This window comes from Oncorhynchus clarkii, chromosome 4 (assembly GCF_045791955.1).
Source record: "Oncorhynchus clarkii lewisi isolate Uvic-CL-2024 chromosome 4, UVic_Ocla_1.0, whole genome shotgun sequence".
Taxonomy (NCBI): domain Eukaryota; kingdom Metazoa; phylum Chordata; class Actinopteri; order Salmoniformes; family Salmonidae; genus Oncorhynchus; species Oncorhynchus clarkii.
The window spans coordinates 60,386,945-60,409,514 of NC_092150.1; the positions used below are offsets into that span (position 1 = coordinate 60,386,945).

Below are 22,570 nucleotides of genomic sequence, written 5' to 3' on the forward strand. Positions count from 1 at the left end.
GGAGATGGAAGAACATTCCGGAAGGACAACCAGCATTCCACCAATCAGGCCTTTATGGTACAGTGGCCAGACGGAAGCCACTCCTCAGTAAAAGGCATGACAGCCTGCTTGGAGTTGGCCAAAAGGCACCTAAAGCACTCGCAGGCCATGAGAAATAAGACTCTGGTCTGATGAAACCATGATTGAACTCTTTGGCCTAAAATGCCAAGTGTCACGTCTGGAGAAAACCTGGCCCTATGGTGAAGCATGGGGGTGGCAGCATCAGGCTGTGGGGATGTTTTTCAGAATTGGTTCGTAACTGACATGCCTAGTTAAATAAAGGTTAAATAAAAAATAAATAAAAATACCCTGACTTGTTCTGAACAGTGGCACAAGCACCTGAATGCAAATTACCCCTTTCTATGCACACCTAAATGTCCCTGAAATGCATTGTGAAAGCCTAAGACTTTAATGTTGTATGTTATAACTTAGCTAGTCATGTCGGCCATACAACAGGCTTTCAAATTATGCCCACCTGACCCAGATTGCAATTTATAAGACTGTTGTTGGATTGCGTAAAAAAAACCAAGCATGCTTGCTCTAGTTCCTCAACAGCACAGCCAGGAGATCACAAAAAAGCACGTTATAGTTGAAGACTCTTCTTTCAGTCATAACACTGCATTGAAATTACTTAGGAACTGTGCTGATTAAACCCTTGAATGAGTAGGTGTGTCCAAACTTTTGACTGGTACCAGTCAAGAGTTGACAACTACTCATTCAAGGATTTTTCTTTCTTTTACAATAAAACTATCAAACAACCCACATGGAATCACGTAGTAACCAAAACAAAAGAAGTGTTAAATCCAAATATATTTTATATTTGAGATTCAAAGTAGCCACCCTTTGCCTTGACAGCTTTGCACACTCTTGGCATTTTCTCAACCAGCTTCATGAATGCATTTCAATTAAACAGGTGTGCCTTCTTAAAAGTTAATTTGCGGAATTTCTTTCCTTAATGTGTTTGAGTCAATCAGTTGTGTTGTGACAAAGCAAAGAGAAACGACAGTCCATCATTACTTTAAAGACATAGAGGTCAGTCAATACGGAAAATTTCAAGAACTTTGAAAGTGTCTTCAAGTGCAGTCACAAAAACCATCAAGTGCTATGATGAAACTGGCTCTTATGAGGACCGCCACAGGAAAGGAAGACCCAAAGTAACCTCTTCTGCAGAGGATAAGTTCATTTGAGTTACCAGCCTCAGAAATCAGCAATTAACTGCACCTCAGATTGCAGCCCAAATAAATGCTTCAGAGTTCAATTAACAGACACATCAACAGTTCAGAGGAGACTTCGTGAATCAGGCCTTCATGGTCGAATTGCTGCAAAGAAAACACTACTAAATGGACACCAATAAGAAGAAGAACCTTGCTTGGGTCAAGAAACACGAGCAATGGACATTAGACCAGTGGAAATCTGTCCTTTGGTTTGATGAGTCCAAATTTTAGAGTTTTGGTTCCAACTGCCGTGTCTTTGTGAGACGCAGAGTAGTGAACGGATGACCTCCGCATGTGTGGTTCCCACCTTGAAGCATGGAAGAGGAAGTGTGATGGTACTATGCTGGTGACACGGTCTTGATTTATTTAGAATTCAAGGCACACTTAACCAGCACGGCTACCACAGTATTCTGCAGCGAAAAGCCATCCCATCTAGTTTGCGCTTAGTGGGACTACCATTTGTTTTTCAAAAGGAAAATGACCCAAAACACACCTCCAGGCTGTGTAAGGGCTATTTGACCAAGAAGGAGAGTGATGGAGTGCTGCATTAGATGACCTGGCCTCCACAATCACCCGACCTCAACCCAATTGAGATGGTTTGGGATGAGTTGGAACGCAGAGTGGGGGAAAAGCAGCCAAACAAGTGTTCAGCATGTGGGAACTCCTTCAAAACTGTTGGAAAAGCATTCCAGGTGAAGTCCAAGAGTGTGCAAAGCTGTCAAGGCAAAGGGTGGCTACTTTGAAGAATCTCAAATATGAATATATTTTGATTATTATAATTGTTTTTTTTTTTTTTAAATACTTTTTTGGATAGTACATGATTCCATGTATTATTTCATAGTTTTGAGGTCTTCACTATTATTCTACAATGTAGAAAATAGTAGAAATGTCTAAACTTTTGACTGGTACTGTATATGAGTTAAGTTCTGTTTGGGCCTCCAAATGTGTGATTCTATTCAACACTACAGTAAATGTTCATATCTCTGTCTTTTTGTATTGTAAAACAAAAAATATATATATTTTTTAAAATTATAACAAGAGTCTTGGGACCTGTCCCATAAAAGAAAAATGAATTAATTAATAAATAAAAACAAATGAATTAATTAATCCCACAAAAGAATGTATCATATAGCCTCAGTACACTGAATTCATTAGATAGGACTGGATACAATGAAGGAAATATGCTTTGTGTGTGGAAAAGGAAAAGCCTGTTGAGAACAAGACAAGCCACAATCAAGTGCATTATAGACAAGCTCTTAGCGAGCAATTCAACCGAGGGACTTGGAAGGAATCTATACATACACGGACATAAAATCTATAACATGCACCAGGGAAGTGCACCACCACAAATTAAGATGGCTTCAAAACAAACAAAAATGAGGAGTGGGAATACAGTAATTAGTGAAAATTCAGAGAAGCAGCAACAACAACAGACTCGAACTTTGCTACTCTCTTGACTAATCTGGGATGAAACACATTAAAATGGTGTGAGTCGTGACCTGTTGTCACTAGCAGCGTAATGATTAGGTTCCCCATGGGACCTCACCAGTGTTTTACAGTTGTTGTGGGCTCTGAAGCACTTTAAAAAAGCAGGAAGAATTATAAAACAGTCAGAGAAAGGCATCTACGTCGTAAAAGCATTTTAGATTTCCAATGAACGCTGGGGAGTAGGGACAGTTACAGCTGTGTATTCACTAGGGCTGTCCCGACAAAAATAAATCTTGGTTGACAGAGTCATCTGTTCTTTCGACCAATCGAAATGTTAAGACATATTTTTCCATATATAAACACATCCTATGCGTTTTAATCAAATCTCAACTATATGCACTGAGCTTGTCTGATGCTTTAAGCAAATTGTTTGATTAAATAATTAACCCACAAATGACAAGAGGGAGTCTGACCACAATTGATTTGATATCATAATCACATCAGTAAATTGGTAATAACAAACTATGAACACCGTAACACGTGAGAGCAAAATGGATGCAGAGGACGTGACAAATAACCCTGAGACGGGGGAATGTTTACTGGTTGCGCAGGAGGTAAAAGGGGACATCAGATGTGTGGAACAAATTTGACTAGTGAAAAATTCTGGAGCTCAAGAAAAAGGTCAGGAGCAAGTGATGCGAGCATATTATGTGTGCCAAACAGGTGTTGTAAAATTACAACACAATTTTTCTGACCGTTTGGAACAATGTGAACACTAAATAAATGATAAAGCGTAGCAGAGTGTCAAAAACATTTTTGTAAAGCCTTTATTTACAGCAAAGACCACAAAAACAGTCACATTTATTCGTGAATGCAATTTTCGAAATAGAACGTTTTAGGCATGCTGTTTACGCAAATTATTCAATGGTCGAGTATTACATATCAGAATAATAATAACAATAAGGAGATCAAGGAAAAAGGAGGGTTATCATTATTATAAATATAATTTCTGACAATTTGGAACAGTGTAAACAAAACTAAATACATTATAAATACCAGAGAGGCTGGTCTAACAACAACAACAAAAAGTATAAAGCCTTTGTTACAGCAGAGCAAAGATTAAAAACAGCCAAATTCAGGAAACCATTTATCCGACATGTGGTTGCATGAGGCTTGTGTTGCTCACGGAATCAGTAGGCTATTAAAACACTCAAACAGGATCTGTCTTACTTCTGTAGATATGATCATTTATGAAACGAGGCACATTTAACAGTTAGACTATTGATTAGACTATGGATGCACGATATATCGGTTAACGTATCGGAAATCGGCAGATATTTGCTAAAAATGCCAACATCTGTATCGGCCGATGTTTAGTTTAACGGGTACATGACGCAATGGACGCTACGTAAAATGTTGCATTATAAGTGCAACACAGCATTCCTAAACTAGCCCACACAATGTCTGCTGTGTGGATCAAGCAGTCAACAAGTCGAGCAAGTCATTTGAAAGATGAAGAAAATTTCAGCGAGACAACCCAAAAGGTGAAATCCATTAAAGCCAAGATAATGGAATTCATTGCCCTTGACAATCAATTTCTCTCGGTCGTGGGTGATGTTGGCTTTCGCCGACTGGTCGAGCACCGGTACACACCACCAAGTGCGCTATTTTTCAGCCCTACCGGAGTTACACAGTAATAGCGTCACTGCGGTTGGCTTCATGACATTCATACTATGGAACGCCATTTGGGTCTTTGCTTGTCAGAAAAGATACAGTAGCACTGTCAAAGCTGTACAAAAAAAGTCTGCAAACAAGCAAACACCAGCCACAAATTATATTTACAATACCGCGTTGGTAATAAAGCATCATTTGTTCGACCGCAACTTCTGGGGTAGCTAACTTTAGCTTGGTCCCTAGCTAGCACCAATACAAACAGCCTGAAAACAATGATCAGTAGAACCTGCAGTCATTTTCATTATTCTTAGCAATTATTTCGGAATCCTTGTGAGTAAGTATTAGCTAGGTTGCCACTTGTTGTTCGCCCATTGAAATTGAACTTCAGTTCATGAAAATAAATAGCTAGTCAGCAACTTAACCCGTTGCGCAAAGCTAACGTTATAAGCAGCCAGCTAACTTCATCTGGCTAGTGAGGCTCGACCGCACCGGATTACGTGTTGTGAAGCTAGCCACAATAAGGAGTAGGCACAATAATGGTATTTGCGGTTATCCTTCAAAATAAAAGTGTCATTGACAGTAATGCAAATGAATACAAATAGAAGAATTATGCCATACTTTTGTTTTGACAGCTAACCTCAAAGTCCACTATTGTGGCTAATCCTTATTGTGGCTAGCTTCACATAGATGGGTCCGCCCACCATTAATCAAATAAGAACGGTCTTATAAATGAAGGTTATTTTAGACGACACCTAGCTATATAGTTAGCTAGCTAACTATAGCTACTGAAACAGATTATGACGTGTTATTTGACGTGTATCTTTTTTGACACGCAAAGACCCTAACGGCGTTTCATAGAAATCCTGGTTGAGAATGAAACGACTGAACAAATTAACAACAAAACAGCACAGCAAGTAACTGAAAGAAAATAGGTTTTGATTATGTTTTACTGGTAATGGGGACATACGTAAATGCCAACAGAATAACTTTTTGGTCAGTGTGGTGCGTGGGTCACCTTTATTTAACTAGGCAAGTCAGTTAAAGAACAAATTCTTATTTACAAATGACGGCCCGGACGATGCTGGGCCAATTGTGCACCGCACTATGGGACTCCCAATCACGGCCGAATTTGATACAGCCTGGATTCGAACCAGGGACTGTAGTGATGCCTCTAACACTCAGATGCAGTGCCTTAGACCACTGTGTCCATGTGTGTGTGTTAACTATTTAACTGTACTAGAATGCTTAGGAGAACGTTAAAATTATAAATATCAGTTATAGGGTTTTTCTTTTGGCAAGGAAAATATCGGTATCGGCCAAAAATGTAATATCGGTGCATCACTAGATTAGACCTAATTAAATTGGGGTTTCCTCTCTCCTCACTTTTCTTAGACAATTAAGGCAACGGCTGTTTTCTAGTGTCCTAACTCCACTGCTGCCTCCGCCACATTGTTCTCAACACCAATATGCTGGTTAACTTTGCTATTATGTATAAATCAACAAAGCAACACATCTAAGAAAGGGTGCCAATACAACAGTGCACTGATATGTTTCAGAACTGCGGACAGTGAACACTATCCAACGTGGGAGAAAGCGCCTTTCTTATAAAATAATATTTGTATTTTTGTTGCACCATTGTTCTTATAATATAACCATATACAATTTCAGTAGCAAATGTCAGACTGATGGACTGTGCCATCCCCACTGCCTCCGCAATTGCACAGTCCACTCAGACCAATGTCTTGTAGTATTGACAAACTATGGGGAGACTGCAGTGATCAGTGACATCACAACAAAGACCACACTCCCTGCATTGGAAATCCCCATGGTCAAAACTTAAACCATAGCAGTGTGGCCCTAGGCTGGTGTGCAGCAGAGCAGAGCCAGTCTGGAAGTAAGGCTCTAACGCTCCAAGGTGACTGCAGGGGAGCACACAAACGCACAAACAGACAGACCCAGACACACGCACAGAAGCCTCTGGGTGACAGGAGGTATGGCAAGGCTTAACACGCATGCAGAACAGTTATCTCAGCAGGCACGACACAGCAATAAGGACTACCGGGCTAATTTCAACGGTATCACTCAGCGTTCACACGCAGTGTACAATGAGAACATGATTTTTTTTATTCTATTACACCTAATGGCACACCTGACCTCATCTGTGCATAATGTTAACTGCATAAGTCACTTGGCCATTGGCTTTTTAACTTCAATTTAATGTCTTCCATTAGAAAATCAATTAAGCATAAACAGTGATGCGCTGTCAGGAAATGAAAAATATTAAATATGGAGATGAGTCTACTGTGACATTTCGTCTTTATCATGACACAGCTCTTGGATTCCTCCCCAGTTGGTGGCTGACAGTGAGTGGCAGGGTTTAACTCTGGGGTTGACAGACAGGACCTTTCCAGGAAAAAAAATATTTTTCAAGAGGCAACCAGTCATACACAATGGATCGGCATTGTGTAGAATGACTATTGACGTTATGAACCGTAATGGAGTAATGAAGCACGAGCTATAAATCAATCCATAGAAATAAAAAATTGTAAATGTAACCAAATCGACTCAACCCTACTGCACAAACCCTTCAACCAAATCTGTGTAACCTCGCTCTATAGCCACAACATAAGGTCAAAGGGAAACATCCATAGAATATAGAATGAATAGAATCACTTGTCTTTTTACTTATATTTTCCCCTTTATTTAAATCAGGTTAGATAAGACATTGAGAACACATTCTCTTTTACAACAAAGAGCTTACCAACAAGGAGCAATGACTCTGGCAGCAAAGCAGACAAGTGAGTAGCGACTGGTGATTGATTGTAACTCCCCCACAGGGCAGCAGGCAGGCAGGCAGGACACTAGGTGGTCCTCTCAGTATGGAGCCAGGTCTGGGCGGCTTGACTAGGATAATGGAGGAGGCCAATAATGGGCTAGGTACTGGGGATCAATACTGCAGCACTTAGTGACGGCTCCGGGACACACGCAGTGCTGCTAACCTGTGCCTGATTCTTGCCGGATCATTCATCTCTAAGCTCGTCTGGTATATGAAGATAGGTATATGAAGATGAAGATAGGCAATAGGTATCATTAAGGCTTGGCGTTATACTGTATTTTAATTTATACAGTAGAAGTCGGAAATTTACATACACTTACGTTGGAGTCACTAAAACTTGTTTTTCAACCACTCCACAAATTTCTGGTTAACAAACTATAGTTTTGGCAAGTCGGTTAGGACATCTACTTTGTGCATGACAAGTAATTTTTCCAACAATTGTTTACAGACAGATTATTTCACATATAATTCACTGTATCACAATTCTAGTGGGTCAGAGGTTTACATGCACAGTTGACTGTGCCTTTAAACAGCTTGGAAAATTCCAGAAAATGATGTCATGGCTTTAGAAGCTTCTGATAGGCTAATTGACATAATTTGAGTCCATTGGAGGTGGACCTGTGGATGTATTTCAAGACCTACCTTCAAACTCAGTGCCTCTTTGCTTGATATCAAAATCAAAAGAAATCAGCCAAGACCTCAGAAAAAACATTGTAGGCCTCCACAATTCTGGATCATCCTTGAGAACAAATTCCAAATGCCTGAAGGTACCACGTTCAGCTCTACAAACAATAGTACGCAAGTACAAACACCATGGGACCACGCAGCCGTCATTCTGCACAGGAAGGAGATGCATTCTGTCTCCTAGAGATGAACGTACTTTGGTGTGAAAAGTGCAAATCAATCCCAGAACAACAGCAAAAGGACCTTGTGAAGATGCTAGAGGAAACAGGTACAAAAGTATCTATATCAACAGTAAAACAAGTCCTATTTCGACATAACATGAAAGGCCGCTCGGCAAGGAAGAAGCCACTACTCCAAAACCTCCATAATAAAGCCAGACTAAGGTTTGCAACTGCACATGGGGACAAAGATCGTACCTTTTGGAGAATATTTCTAACTGTATGGCCATAATGACCATCGTTATGTTTGGAGGAAAAAGGGGGAGGCTTGCAAGCTGAAGAACACCATCCTAACCATGAAGCATGGGGGTGGCAGCATCATGTTGTGGGGGTGCTTTGCTGCAGGAGGGACTGGTACACTTCTCAAAATAGATGGCATCATGAGGGAGGAAAATTATGTGGATATATTGAAGCAACATCTCAAGACATCATTCAGGAAGTTAAAGCTTGGTCGCAAATGGGTCTTCCAAATGGACAACGACCCCAAGCATGCTTCCAAAGTTGTGGCAAAATGGCCGAAGAACAACAAAGTCAAGGTATTGGAGTGGCCATCACAAAGCCCTGACCTCATTCCTATTGAAAATATGTGGGAAAAACTGAGAAAGCCTACAAACCTGACTCAGTTACACCAGCTCTGTCAGGAGGAATGGGCCAAAATTCACACAACTTATTGTGGGAAGCTTGTGGAAGGCTACCTGAAACGTTTGACCCAAGTTAAACAATTTAAAGGCAATGCTACCAAATACTAATTGAGTGTATGTAAACTTCTGACCCACTGGGAATGTGATGAAAGAAATTAAAGCTGAAGTAAAATCACTATTATTCTGCCATTTCACATTCTTAAAATAAAGTGGTGATCCTAACTGACCTAAGACAGGGAATTTTTACTAGGATTAAATGTCAGGAACTGTGAAAATCTGAGTTTAAATGCATTTGGCTAAGGTTTATGTAAACTTCCGACTTCAACTGCACCGGTATTGACGCGCGGACCAGTTTGGGTTTTTACTTTACCTTCTATAAAACAGTATTTCAATGTTTGGTTTGTTAAATGTGATACACCACTTTGTTTTTATAGTTTACGCCGATAGTTCAGTTGTCTCCCTCCCTCCCTCACCAAACCCACCCTCTCATTCAAGGAGTGCAGTTGGTGTTGCTCGACCACAAGATCATTTGGCGATGGTTCCCGCTTCAGTCTGCATGGTCAATGCAGAAGATGCAACAACATGTTGACGACAACAATGTTACTTTCCACTTTGCTTCTTAATATAAATCCACAAGTGTTCTATAATTACACAATTAGTTTGTGTACAGAACTGTCTGCAAAGAGCTAGTGTCTTTTCTTAGCAAGTTGTGGCTAAAATAAATCATGTTAGCTGCTAATGCTAATCGCAAGTAGGCTGGCTATAATAAAATGTACTGAGTCAGAGCAAACGTAGCTAGCAAATACAACCTGATACCAGCGCTGGCATAGGCCTAAATTAGCATGCTGTTTGTGTAACAGTATGTTCTAAATCACAGAGGAATAGGCGAAGCATGAATATGTTAGCCAAAGATTATAGGGTCCCATTCCCCTGGGAAACACTGACAAACACGTTGGTTCTTACCCTGTCACAATAACACCTCCATAGAGATCCTATTAGTATTCTAATTATTAATTTTATGAACACCTCCATGGCATTTTTATTCGTTGCCATGTCAAACACTGTATACAAAGGGGCCAACTTTTACATTCCAACTGTAAAATTAAAATAATATTTATATTTCAACGATTACAACAGTTGACCCTAGTGTTTTGATCTAAATCGAAAGTCAAATTGCAATGTTTGGTTAAAAATAAGGCCTAGACTTTTTGCCCATATTGTGCAGTCCTACATGGAAATTATATCAAATGAGATCAACTTTTGGATGAATTGTGACTGAACAGTATAAAACAGATGGAAAATGGAGAAAGCCCCACTGAAAACACTTAGAATGTATGTGTTGCCACCCTAGGGTCATACACAACTCAAAGCAAATTTAGAACTTGTATTACTCAAAAACATAAAATACTCTCATGCTGTCAAAAATGTGAACAAAAATATTGTGACACACACACACAAACAACCGTTCGAAAGTTTGGGGTCATATTGATCAGAAATAGTGTAGACAATGTTAATGAGTATTGTAGCTAGAACAGGCTGATTTCCTGTGTTCCAATTTCACATTGTGTTAGCTAATCCAAGTTTATCATTTAAAAAAAGCTAATTGATCATTAGAAAATCCTTTTGCAATTACATCTGAAAACTGTTGTCCTGATTAAAGCAGCAATAAAACTGGCCTTTAGACTAGTTGAGTATCTGGAGCATCAGCATTCTTGAGTTCGATTACAGGCTCAAAATGTCCAGAAACATTTTTCTTTTGAAACTCATCAGTCTATTCTTGTTCTGAGAAAGGCTATTCCATGCGAGATATTGCCAAGAAACTGAAGATCTTGTACAACACAGTGTTCTACTCCCTTCACAGAACAGCTCAGACTGGCTCTAACCAGAATAGAAGGAGGAGAAACAGACGCCTCACAAGTCCTCAACTGGCAGCTTCATTAAATAGTACTCACAAAACACCAGCCTCAAATTCAACAGTGAAGACGTGACCCCGGGATGCTGGCCTTCAAGGCAGAGTTGCAAAGAAAAAGTCACCTCAGAATGGCCAATAAAAAGAAAAAGATGGGCAAAAGAACACAGACGCTGGACAGAGGAACTCTGCCTAGAAGGCCAGCATCCCGGAGTCGTCTCTTCACTGTTGACATTGAGACTGGTGTTTTGCGGGTACTATTTAATGAAGCTGCCAGTTGAGGACTTGAGCCTTTTAACATGATAAACTTGGATTAGCTAACATAACGTGCCATTGGAACACAGGAGTGATGGTTGCTGATAAATGTAGATATTCCATTAACAATCTGCTGTTTCCAGCTATAATAGTCATTTACAACATTAACAATGTCTACACTATTTCTGATCATAACTTTTTGTTTAAATGGGGGATTTTTTTGTTGTTGCTTTTCTTGCAAAAACAAGGACATTTCTAAGTGACCCCAAACGTTTGAACGGTAGTGTGTGTGTGTGTAATATATGCAATGTTGCCCAGCCCTAGGCATCAGCACTAGCTATAAGTTCATTAGACATCAGTAGGAACCAGTGGAGGCTGCTGAGTGAAGGACGGCTCACAATAATGGCTGGAACGGAGCAAATGTAATGGCATCAAACACATGCAAACCATGCGATTGATGAATTTGATACCATTCCAACAATTTCGCTCCATCCATTACCACAAGCCCGTCCTGCCCAATTAATGTGCCACCAAACTTCTGTTGTAGGAACACTATCTGCCACCACCTTGTTTTACTCAGGCTCTTAAAATAGCATACAGGACATTTCTCATGAGAAAAAAACAGCAGCAATCTCACAGCTCAGTGAAAATTAGTTCTGAGGATAAAGCCAGAGAATACATAATCAAGGTGCGTTCTGAATATTACCCTATATATATTGCACCACCCATAGGGCACTGGTCAAAAGTAGTGCACTTTGTAGGGTACAGGATCCCATTTAGGATGAAGTCTTACACTTCTATACCAAATATTCTCAGAAAATGTATCTGTGGCAATTATCGCCCCCCCCCGCAACTAATTAGCGGTAAACTGATAATTAGTTTCAGTTTAGAAGAAAATCAAGCTCAATGATCCTTAGCTGGGTGTATTCAGAAGTTGGTGCATACAACAGGACTTGCGAGATAGAAAAACAAATATGTAGTTTGCGGATGCAGTTAAGCATTCAGAAAGTCACAGGCCCGCCAAAACATAAAACAGGCTTGCGGTCAGAGGCCACTCAAACTGCTGTGAGGGAGATATATACAAAATGGTTTTGCAAACTTGTTTAGCAATTTCAGAATGGCAGCTCAGTCCTCAGACCGTAGTACTTGTGATAGTGTAAAGAATCTTCATGATCACAGTTTACTGAGCTCTGCTGGCTGACCAGTGAGCCGAGAGGTCTTGGGGGGGGGGCAGTCTGAGCTGCTCTCCTGCTCTCCCCTCTCGGGCAGAACTAATCAGTCTGACATACAGACAGGTTGCTGTCTGCCACCATGAACAGTGGCAGGACTGACAATGGTGATAGCGAAATACTCGACAGACAGTTTTCATCTCAGGGCTTCTCTCTCATGCCCAGCCCTGGTTTTATGATCTATTTATATTCTGTCCTTAACCAGGATCACCAGGGACTGACACTGTGGACTAGAGAAGGGTCCAGAGCGAGGTCAAAACAGGGGGCAGAGTGGCTGCTAATGGGCCTGGTGGTTATGGGGGACTGACTGACCCTGGGCGTACTGACTGCAACCTGATAGGTCTGGCACCTCTTCAGGGATGTAGGGGAATTTCATGGGCAACAAGATCTCTGCTGAACAGGCATGGCACTACTCACGTTGAATTTGATGATGTCATAGATCAGGTAGCGAGGGACGGGCTGGCCGTTTACCTTGTCGATAATCATCTCCTGTGGAAACAAGAGACAGAGGGGGTAATGAGGAAAGACAGAAACCGAGAAAGAGAAAGACTCAGAGACAGAGGCCGAGAAAGAGAGATGGGGGGGCATAATGCTAAAACAGTGTACGGGAGACACATTCTAAGAGAAAGAATTCTACATTTGTGGTCCAATCAGACAGGGAGCGAGAGGATGCTAAAACAGTGTACGGGAGACACATTCTAAGAGAAAGAATTCTAAATTTGTGGTCCAATCAGACAGGGAGCGAGAGGAGCTGAGCATGCTGGAAAGTGCCCATCCAACGATGGGGGGGGGGGGGTAAACTGAGCGCTCTTAAAAAAGGGGCTGGCTGTGTCTCCTGTGGGGTATGTACGGCAGACTGCGGCACACATCAGAGATGAGTACCAGGGAGAGGAATGGGAAACGGCAGCAGAAATAGATTTACACATTCATCATTCAACATTGTGGAGTTGAGAATCAAGTACTTCAGTGCTGGTGAAAAGCTCAACTGACACATGACTGGGTTTCACAGCCACGTTATGCAACTAGGTGTCTGCCAGTTGAGGACTTTGTGAGCCTTTTAAAATGATAAACGTGGATTAGCTAACACAACATGCCATTGGAACACAGGAGTGATGGTTGCTGATAATGGGCCTCTGTACACCTATGTAGATATTCCATTAAAATAAAAAAAATCTGCTGTTTTCAGCTAAAATAGTAATTTCCAACATTAACAATGTCTACACTGTATTTCTGATGTGATTTTAATGGAAGAAATATGCTTTTCTTTTAAAAACAAGGACATTTCTAAGTGACCCCAAACTTTTGAACGGCAGTGTGTATATAAGAGAGAGAACCAGAGAGAGCAATATATTTACACATTCATCATTCAACATTGTGGAGTTGAGAATCAGGTACTTCAGAGCTGGTGAGAAGCAAGAGAGAACGATAACGAGCGAGCGATAATGAACGCGAACGCGATAACGAGCGCGAGAACGAGCGAGAGAGCGCGAGAACGAGCGAGAGAGCGCGAGAACGAGCGAGAGAGCGCGAGAACGAGCGAGAGAGCGCGAGAACGAGCGAGAGCGAGAATGAACGAGAGAGAGCGAGAACGAGCGGACGAGCGAGAGCGAACGAGAGAGAGAAAACGAACAAGAGAGAGCGAGAATGAGCGCGAGAGTGCGCGAACGAGAGAGAGAACAGAATATATGAATAATATCCTAATGGGTATCATATCGTAGGCTAAGCATCATACAGTACGCAACACCATTCTGACACATTACCTATAGTAGGAACATCAAGGGAACTACTGCTTTACAGCTAATATGGTACAATTTCACTCCAGTTTTTGTCCTTTGAAGGGATCTTACTCAAAAGATTTACTCCATTGTGAGTGTACAAACACAGACAAATAAAAGACAACACTGAGTGAATTGCTCTGGGGGATGAATATAGTTGTATCTCTGTGAGTTGACCTCTGTACATGCAGCAGTGCAGCACACTGAGGCAGTAACTGGTATGTATTGTGTGTGGGGGTGTATGAATAAGATAAAGTGACTAGCAGCAGAGCCACTAACACAGAAGAGCTTGTGATTGAATGTATACAGCAACAGTTCCACCGGCAATATATCTGCAAACATTAAAATACATTTTAGGTCAAGTTCACTGAAAACAATGGCATGAATTCCAAACACACAAGATAAGCCTTGTGGCAGAGGCAGATTTTGTGCAAGTAGTAAGATTCTATGAAGAATCTATGGATGAAACTGAGCATAGCTGAGTCATGGTTCAGCCACAGGTTCTTTCTGGACATGGACTCTGTTAGCACCTGTCATCAAAAACAACACAATAACAAAAAGGACACCAAGAAGCCTTGACAGACTAGACAGACTGTCACATCTGCAGAGTGGAGCTGCTTCAAAAGCCTGCTAATGTGTTCCCTGCACAAAAGGCCCAAGCAAAGAGACAACCCACCATCTCAATCAGTCACTGAATTACAGAAGATGCTTGAGAATAATATTGCTCAGAGCATGAAAGACACGTCCGTCTTAGAGAAAAGTGAAGATGGCTAAGCAAACTCACCTCTCTAACAAGCCCCCCACATAATTGGGCTGCTGCACAGAAGACCAGGCATTGTACACCGACATGACGCATAATGGCATCCAGCCTCTTCTCTCCCCGGTTCCGATTAGAGAGGGTGATAATGACTCGTGTCTTGTGCACCTGCTGCTTGGGGAGTGCTGGGACCTGGCTAAGTCCCAAATGGCACCCTATTCCCTGTATAGTGCACTACCTTTGACCAGGGCCAACAGGGAATATCACTATATTTGGAATGAACACCTTCTCTAGTACAAAAACTCAAGTAGCCCGGATTGGCCTGTTATTACACGGTGAAGACATGACAGCCACTAACAATTAGCCTCCTGGGAGGAAGGCATCTACGCAGTACAGTACAATACAGAGCAGGATAAAGGAGGATGAATCCATGGTATTTCTGGTATGATTTACGAACAGTGTTTCCCCTCCTGTCTTGTAAAAGTGGATGTGGTGGCGGACTAGGTGAAAGGCTCACTGCTCTCACTGTTCTCCTCTAGGCCTAGGTGTTGATAGAAGCCACAGGGTTCTCCTGGTGTGGAAGGAGGCTGACAACAGCTACTTTTTGCTGTCAGTCATGTGTAGGTGGAGCAGCAGGGCGATATGAGTAGGGGTATGGGGTCAGGCAGGGGACAACGGGCGGGAAGAATAAAGACAGTATGAATCACCATTCTGAGAGTTTTTTTTATTTAACTAGGCAAGTCAGTTAAGAACAAATTCTTATTTACAATGATGGCCTAGGAACAGTGGGTTAAACTGCCTTGTTCAGGGGCAGAACGACAGATTTTTACCTTGTCAGCTCGGGGATTCGATCTAGCAACCTTTTGGTTATGCTCTAACCACTAGGCTACCTGCCACCCCATCACCTGGGGGGGATTAAGGACACACACACAGACAGAGTGAAGGACTTACCCCGTCAAGTAGTGTGTTGGCTAAGTGAACGCGGAGGTCTTTCCGAAAAGGGAATTCTAGGTTGGCTATGTGGAACACCGAGTTGTCTCTGTCGATCATGTGCACCTCATTCTTCCCATTTATCAGCATCATATACCTGTGGAAAATAGAGCAAAGAAACCCTCTTTAACAAGTTTACTTAACATTTTTAAGTTAACAACTATTTACTAGTAAGTAGCAAACATTCAACAAACAAAGCAGAATACATTTCGAATGCTGTAAATTGATGGCAAAGTTTCACTCCAACTGGAATTGGCTTTTTACATGGTTTTTAATCCAAGTCAGACAGCCATTTTATAGCAGACAAACAGCTGCATCCGGATTACTCCGAGCTGCAGATTCAACTGCATTTCTTACAGTTAAAAACAAAACTTTGTTGGGTTAATGCTGCAATATATAACTTTTTGGCAACCCGACCAAATTCACAAAGAGTATGTGATGAGTCAAAAAAGTTTGTGCAAAAAGGGTCAATGCAGATAGTCCTGGTAGCTATTGGTTAAATATTTAAAGCGGCAATATTCAACTTTTTGGGTGACATCAGCAAATTCACATAGAAAGGTGTTATAGATCTGTCATTCTCCTTGAAAGCAAGTCTAAGAAGCGGTAGATCAGTTCTATGTGCATATTTCTATGCTTCTAGTTATGCTTAGTTTTTTGGGTCTTTTACTTTCGGTTTTGTACACCAGCTTCAAACAGCTGAAAATACTATATTTTTAGTTATGGAAAATATATTTCACAGCAGTTTAGATGGTACAATACTTCTCTACACAACGACTGCTTGTTTTGTCACAAACTGAAATTAAGCAAACTATTATAATTTTTGCAGCCAGGAAATGACAGCGCAATTTCTGAAACATTACACCTTTAATAGAGTATCTGGGGAACAACACAGAATCAAACTCCAAACTTACCTCAACCCCTACTTACAAAAACAGCCTCATTATATTCTAGTGCACGTAGACACTTCCAAACCAATTCTCTCCTCTATTGACAAAACTGAATGACAAAAAAATCACAGGCTCTGATATATTGTGATGTTATGTCCTAAAGCACCTCTGCTTCAATGCAAATATGCCAGCCTCCAGTTAGACATGGCTCTATCTTCAAATAGCACAATGTGCTGCTACATTCACAGGCAGTGGCGAGGCGAGTTGTTTCACTGATAGAGGAAGTTTTGGCACTAATCCCGAATTAGTTCCTCGGGCATTTGCAGGTGAGATACAAGACTTAGTTTGCATTAAGAAATACACTGCACTATCATTGGCCTCAGGAAGACCACATAAGCTTGCAGTACAAACAGTCCTTCACCATTTTATCAAGATACTGTGGATGCATATTAATGTTTTTATTCTGAGAAAATTTGAGAAAGCTCTTTAGTCCTGTAGTGTAGATGCAGTCAGAGGCAAGGACATAAACCACTGATCCAGCCATTCAGGAGGAGTGGGGTCCTTATCTCGCTCCTTCTCTTTGGCCTTGCAGATTCTTGACAGTACTTTTTCAATGCCACAATAGGACACACACACACACACAGGTCCTCATTCAAATCACCACAGTGCCACACCAGATAATCCTACTGCTTTGAACTTTGTTTAATTAGAATATCCTCAAGAAAGAGAGGCGTGAAAGACAGGACATTGCAGTGTATCTCTGGGTTTTTTAAGAAGCTGCTAAGCAAATATGATAGGACCCAGGCTCTCCTGCTCCAGTCTACATATTTACATGGGTGATGGTAGAGAAGACTCGCGAGAGAGATGTGGAATGTGGTGGTGAAGAGGAAGACCAACTGTTATGTTGCTAGCAGTCTGTCACAGCTCTGTCTGATTACTGTCTGATCCCTCCATCACACCAACCAGATGGAGGGATGAAGTGGAGGATACAAAGCTTTACTTGTACATACCTGCAAACATCAGCTTTTACACTCAGACAAACTCTTACTTTTAAAAAGGGTGGACAGTGAGTCACTTACTCACCGTCTCCGACAGGATATCTGTTTGGTAACAGTGGTGGTGGTGGAGAACAATTAGAAGTTTGTGATGACGAAGGGGACTTGGGATGGATGTACAGTATGTTAAGGATGGGACAACCCCTATGATACCCATGGTATCACCCATAGCATAGACACACAGAGGATGGAAGAGCCCACAGACACTAAGGTGGGGGTATCTGGATGAAAGATACAGAGGCAGTGGGAGGGGAATAAAGTCAGAGTGCTCTAGTTCAGTGTTTCCTAGCTCCAGTCCTCAAGTACCCCCCAACAGCACACTTTTTTGTTGCAGCCCCAAACAAAAACATCTGATTTAAATTGTCAAGGGCTTTGTGATTAATTGACAAGTAGAATCAGGTGTGCTTGTCCGGGACCACAACAAAAAGATGTACCGTTGGGGGTACTGGAAGAAAGGACAAAGAACAAAGAGCAAAGCGCAAACAAAAGCTGTCAAGCCAAATGCTCCTGTTTGGGTAATTGAATTTAAAAAATCTACAGTCAACAGGAAAACTTATGCGTAAAATGAAACGAAATTAAAGTCAACAGCAGAACATGAAAATGCCTGATCTGATTCCAGGGGTATGGAGGTTCCCAAGGAGAGCGAGGGGATGTGATCAAACACGCGCACACATTTCCTCTTACAATCAACACACAAAAAAATCTGCTCGGCAATGATTACATGACAGAGTTGACGAATCCAGTTACATGCTTCCAGGAGGCCGACTGGCCGCCGCTCTCGCTCTCTCTCCATCGGCAAATGCCAAGTATTGAGTGAAGCAAGATGTTTTAAATGAGCAACTCCGTATCATTTCCTGTTTTATTCCTTAAAAAAGGTTAAGTATCCTAATCAACGCATCCTAAACCAGTGAGCAAATTAGCTCGCCTCCCCATTACACCACTTTATGACATTAGTGCAATCATGCAATGCTAATGGCACCCGGCTTACTTTGCAAACTACTAAATTAACACAAAAGGTGGGCCTGGCCTATTGGGTGGCGATGTGAACCCATTTTAAAATGCAGTGACAGATGAACAGCTCTCCGGGGGAGAGGAGACTGGTGGTGGTGACAGAGATACAGCTGAAGTCGGAAGTGTACATACACTTAGGTTGGAGTCATTAAAACCTGTTTTTCAACCACTCCACTCTTTTAACAAACTATAGTTTTGGTAAGTCAGTTTGGACATCTACTTTGTGCATGACACAAGTAATTTTTCCAACAATTGTTTACAGACCGTGAAATAATCTGTATCACAATTCCAGTGAGTCAGAAGTTTACATACACTAAGTTGACAGTGCCTTTAAACAGCTTGGAAAATTCCAGAAAATGATCTCATGGCTTTAGAAGCTTCTGATAGGCTAATTGACATAATTTGAGTCAGTTGGAGGTGTACCTGTGGATGTATTTCAAGGCCTACCTTCAAACTTAGTGCCTCTTTGCTTGACATCATGGGAAAATCAAAAGAAATCAACCGAGACCTCAGAAGAAAAATTGTAGACATCCACAAGTCTGGTTCATCCTTGGGAGCAAATTCCAAATGCCTAAAGGTACCACGTTCATCGCAACAAACAAGTATATATACACCATGGGACCACGCAGCTGTCATACCGCTCAGGAAGGAGATGTGTTCTGTCTCCTAGAGATGAGCGTACTTTGGTGCGAAAACTGCAAAATCAATCCCAGAAAAACAGCAAAGGACCTTGTGAAGATGCTGGAGGAAACTAGAGGTCGGACCGATTATGACACACACAGTGGGGCAAAAAAGTATTTAGTCAGCCACCAATTGTGCAAGTTCTCCCACTTAAAAAGATGAGAGAGGCCTGTAATTTTCATCATAGGTACACTTCAACTATGACAGACAAAATGAGAGAAAAAAATCCAGAAAATCACATTGCAGGATTTTTAATGAATTTATTTGCAAATTATGGTGGAAAATAAGTATTTGGTCAATAACAAAAGTTTCTCAATACTTTGTTATATACCCTTTGTTGGCAATGACAGAGGTCAAACGTTTTCTGTAAGTCTTCACAAGATCTTCACACACTGTTGCTGGTATTTGGCCCATTCCTCCATGCAGATCTCCTCTAGAGCAGTGATGTTTTGGGGCTGTTGCTGGGCAACACGCACTTTCAACTCCCTCCAAAGATTTTCTATGGGGTTGAGATCTGGAGACTGGCTAGGCCACTCCAGGACATTGAAATGCTTCTTACGAAGCCACTCCTTCGTTGCCCGGGCGGTGTGTTTGGGATCATTGTCATGCTGAAAGACCCAGCCACGTTTCATCTTCAATGCCCTTGCTGATGGAAGGAGGTTTTCGCTCAAAATCTCACTATACATGGCCCCATTCATTCTTTCATTTACACGGATCAGTCGTCCTGGTCCCTTTGCAGAAAAACAGCCCCAAAGCATGATGTTTCCACCCCCATGCTTCACAGTAGGTATGGTGTTCTTTGGATGCAACTCAGCATTCTTTGTCCTCCAAACACGACGAGTTGAGTTTTTACCCAAAAGTTATATTTTGGTTTCATCTGACCATATATATGACATTCTCCCAATCTTCTTCTGGATCATCCAAACGCTCTAGCAAACTTCAGATGGGCCTGGACATGTACTGGCTTAAGCAGGGGGACACGTCTGGCACTGCAGGATTTGAATCCCTGGCGGCGTAGTGTGTTACTGATGGTAGGCTTTGTTACTTTGGTCCCAGCTCTCTACAGGTCATTTACTAGGTCCCCCCGTGTGGTTCTGGGATTTTTGCTCACCGTTCTTGTGATAATTTTGACCCCACGGGGTGAGATCTTGCGCGGAGCCCCAGATCGAGGGAGATTATCAGTGGTCTTGTATGTCTTCCATTTCCTAATATTTGCTCCCACAGTTGATTTCTTCTAACCAAGCTGCTTACCTATTGCAGATTCAGTCTTCCCAGCCTGGTGCAGGTCTACAATTTTGTTTCTGGTGTACTTTGACAGCTCTTTGGTCTTGGCCATAGTGGAGTTTGGAGTGTGACTGTTTGAGGTTGTGGACAGGTGTCTTTTATACTGATAAAGTTCAAACAGGTGCCATTAATACAGGTAACGAGTGGAGGAAAGAGGAGCCTCTTAAAGAACAAGTTACAGGTCTGTGAGAGACAGAAATCTTGCTTGTTTGTAGGTGACCAAATACTTACTTTCCACCATAATTTGCAAATAAATTCATTAAAAATCCTACAATGTGATTTTGTGAATTGTTTTCTAATTTTGTCTGTCATAGTTGAATTGTACCTATGATGAAAATTACAGGCCTCTCATCTTTTTAAGTGGGAGAACTTGCACAATTGGTGGCTGACTAAATACTTTTTTTGCCCCACTGTATATCCACAGTAAAACAAGTCCTATATCGACATAACCTGAAAGGCCGCTCAGCAACGAAGAAGTCACTGCTCACAAACCGTCATAAAAAAGCCAGATTACAGTTTGCAACTGAACATGGGGACAAAGAGCTTACTTTTTGGAGAATAGTCCTCCGGTCCGATGAAACAAAAATAGAACTGTTTGGCCATAATAACCATCGTTATGTTTGGAGGAAAAAGGGGGAGGCTTGCAAGCTGAAGATCACCATCCCAACCGTGAAGCACGGGGGTGGCAGCATCATGTTGTGGGGGTGCTTTGCTGCAGGAGGGACTGGTGCACTTCACAAAATAGATGGCATCATGAGGGAGGAAAATTATGTGGACATATTGAAGCAACATCTCAAGAAATCAGTTAAAGCTTGGTCGCAAATGGATCTTCCAAATGGACAACAACCCCAAACATACTTCCAAAGTTGTGGCAAAATGGCTTAAGGACAACAAAGTCAAGGTATTGGAGTGGCCATCACAAAGCCCTGACCTCAATCCTATAGAACATTTGTGGTTATAACTGAAAAAGCGTGTGCGAGCAAGGAGGCCTACAAACCTGACTCAGTTACACCAGCTCTGTCAGGAGGAATGGGCCAAAATTCACTTTCATAGCAAATCAAGACCCCTAAAAGTGACTTGTTTCGGTATTTCACTCTTGACCTGTTACAGGATTACGTGTAAGGACAACAACGTGCTGCCAGAGTAAAAGGCATCTAATCTTCCAGCTACAATGACAGTGCAGGTCTACAAAGTAGGGCCATAAAAACTGCTGGACCTAATTATTATAAAGACAAAAAAGTGTGACAGTGCAGGTCTGCTGGAGCTATACTAGTCCATAGAGAGGATGTTGGTTAAGTTCCTCATCCCTGTGAGTGAAGAGTGGTGAGCCACACCTGCCTTGCAGTCCTCTGCTCCTATAGACTCTGTTCTGGAAGAATCAATGCCTGCATCTACTCTGCTGACTAAGTCTCAGGAGTCTGGACAACAGCCTCTTTGGTATCCCATAATACACATTCAGGCAAACAGTCAGACACAGACACACGCTTTAAAATATGTTTAGTGTTGTGGCTTTGTTGGCATGCATTAAAAATAAAGTTGAGTTTTCCCCACCAAGACGTACATTATAGAAATCACTAAAGAGTCTGGTTCCTCTCTAGGTTTCTTCCTAGGTTCCTACCTTTCTACCCACCTTGTCCCTACATCTGCATTGCTTGCTGTTTGGGGTTTTAGGCTGGGTTTCTGTAAGGCACGTTGTGACATCTGCTGATGTAAAAAGGGCTTTATAAAATACATTTGCTTGATACTGACATCAGGGCATAAAATTAAAAACGCCTGCCACCCGCCAAATGCGGAGGGAAAAAAATATTATATTTCACCAGCCACGTAAGCGGGTGGTCAATTTTCAGGGCTCTACAGCGCGACCATGACAGTCACATTTGCAAATAAAAAATAGTCAAAAGTCAAGTATGAGCACATGTGCGAGTTGTGATTTCCAGCAGAAAAATGCTGCAGTAGCCATCTTCAAAGGTTCTGCCATTTTGTTCCATTGCTGCTAATCTCAC

The 22,570-nt window shown here is 41.7% G+C and overlaps 1 protein-coding gene across 1 annotated transcript in view; it reads right to left on the reverse strand.

The window, feature by feature from the left end:
• Nucleotides 1-22,570, reverse strand: part of LOC139407036 (RNA guanylyltransferase and 5'-phosphatase) — a 142,780-nt gene that overhangs the window by 90,787 nt on the left and 29,423 nt on the right. Inside the window, exons 10-11 of the mRNA XM_071150328.1 lie at nt 15,611-15,746; nt 12,545-12,616 (exon numbers count right to left, since the gene is read on the reverse strand). Coding sequence (XP_071006429.1) covers nt 12,545-12,616; nt 15,611-15,746 — 208 coding nt within the window. The remainder of the gene's footprint in view (nt 1-12,544; nt 12,617-15,610; nt 15,747-22,570) is intronic.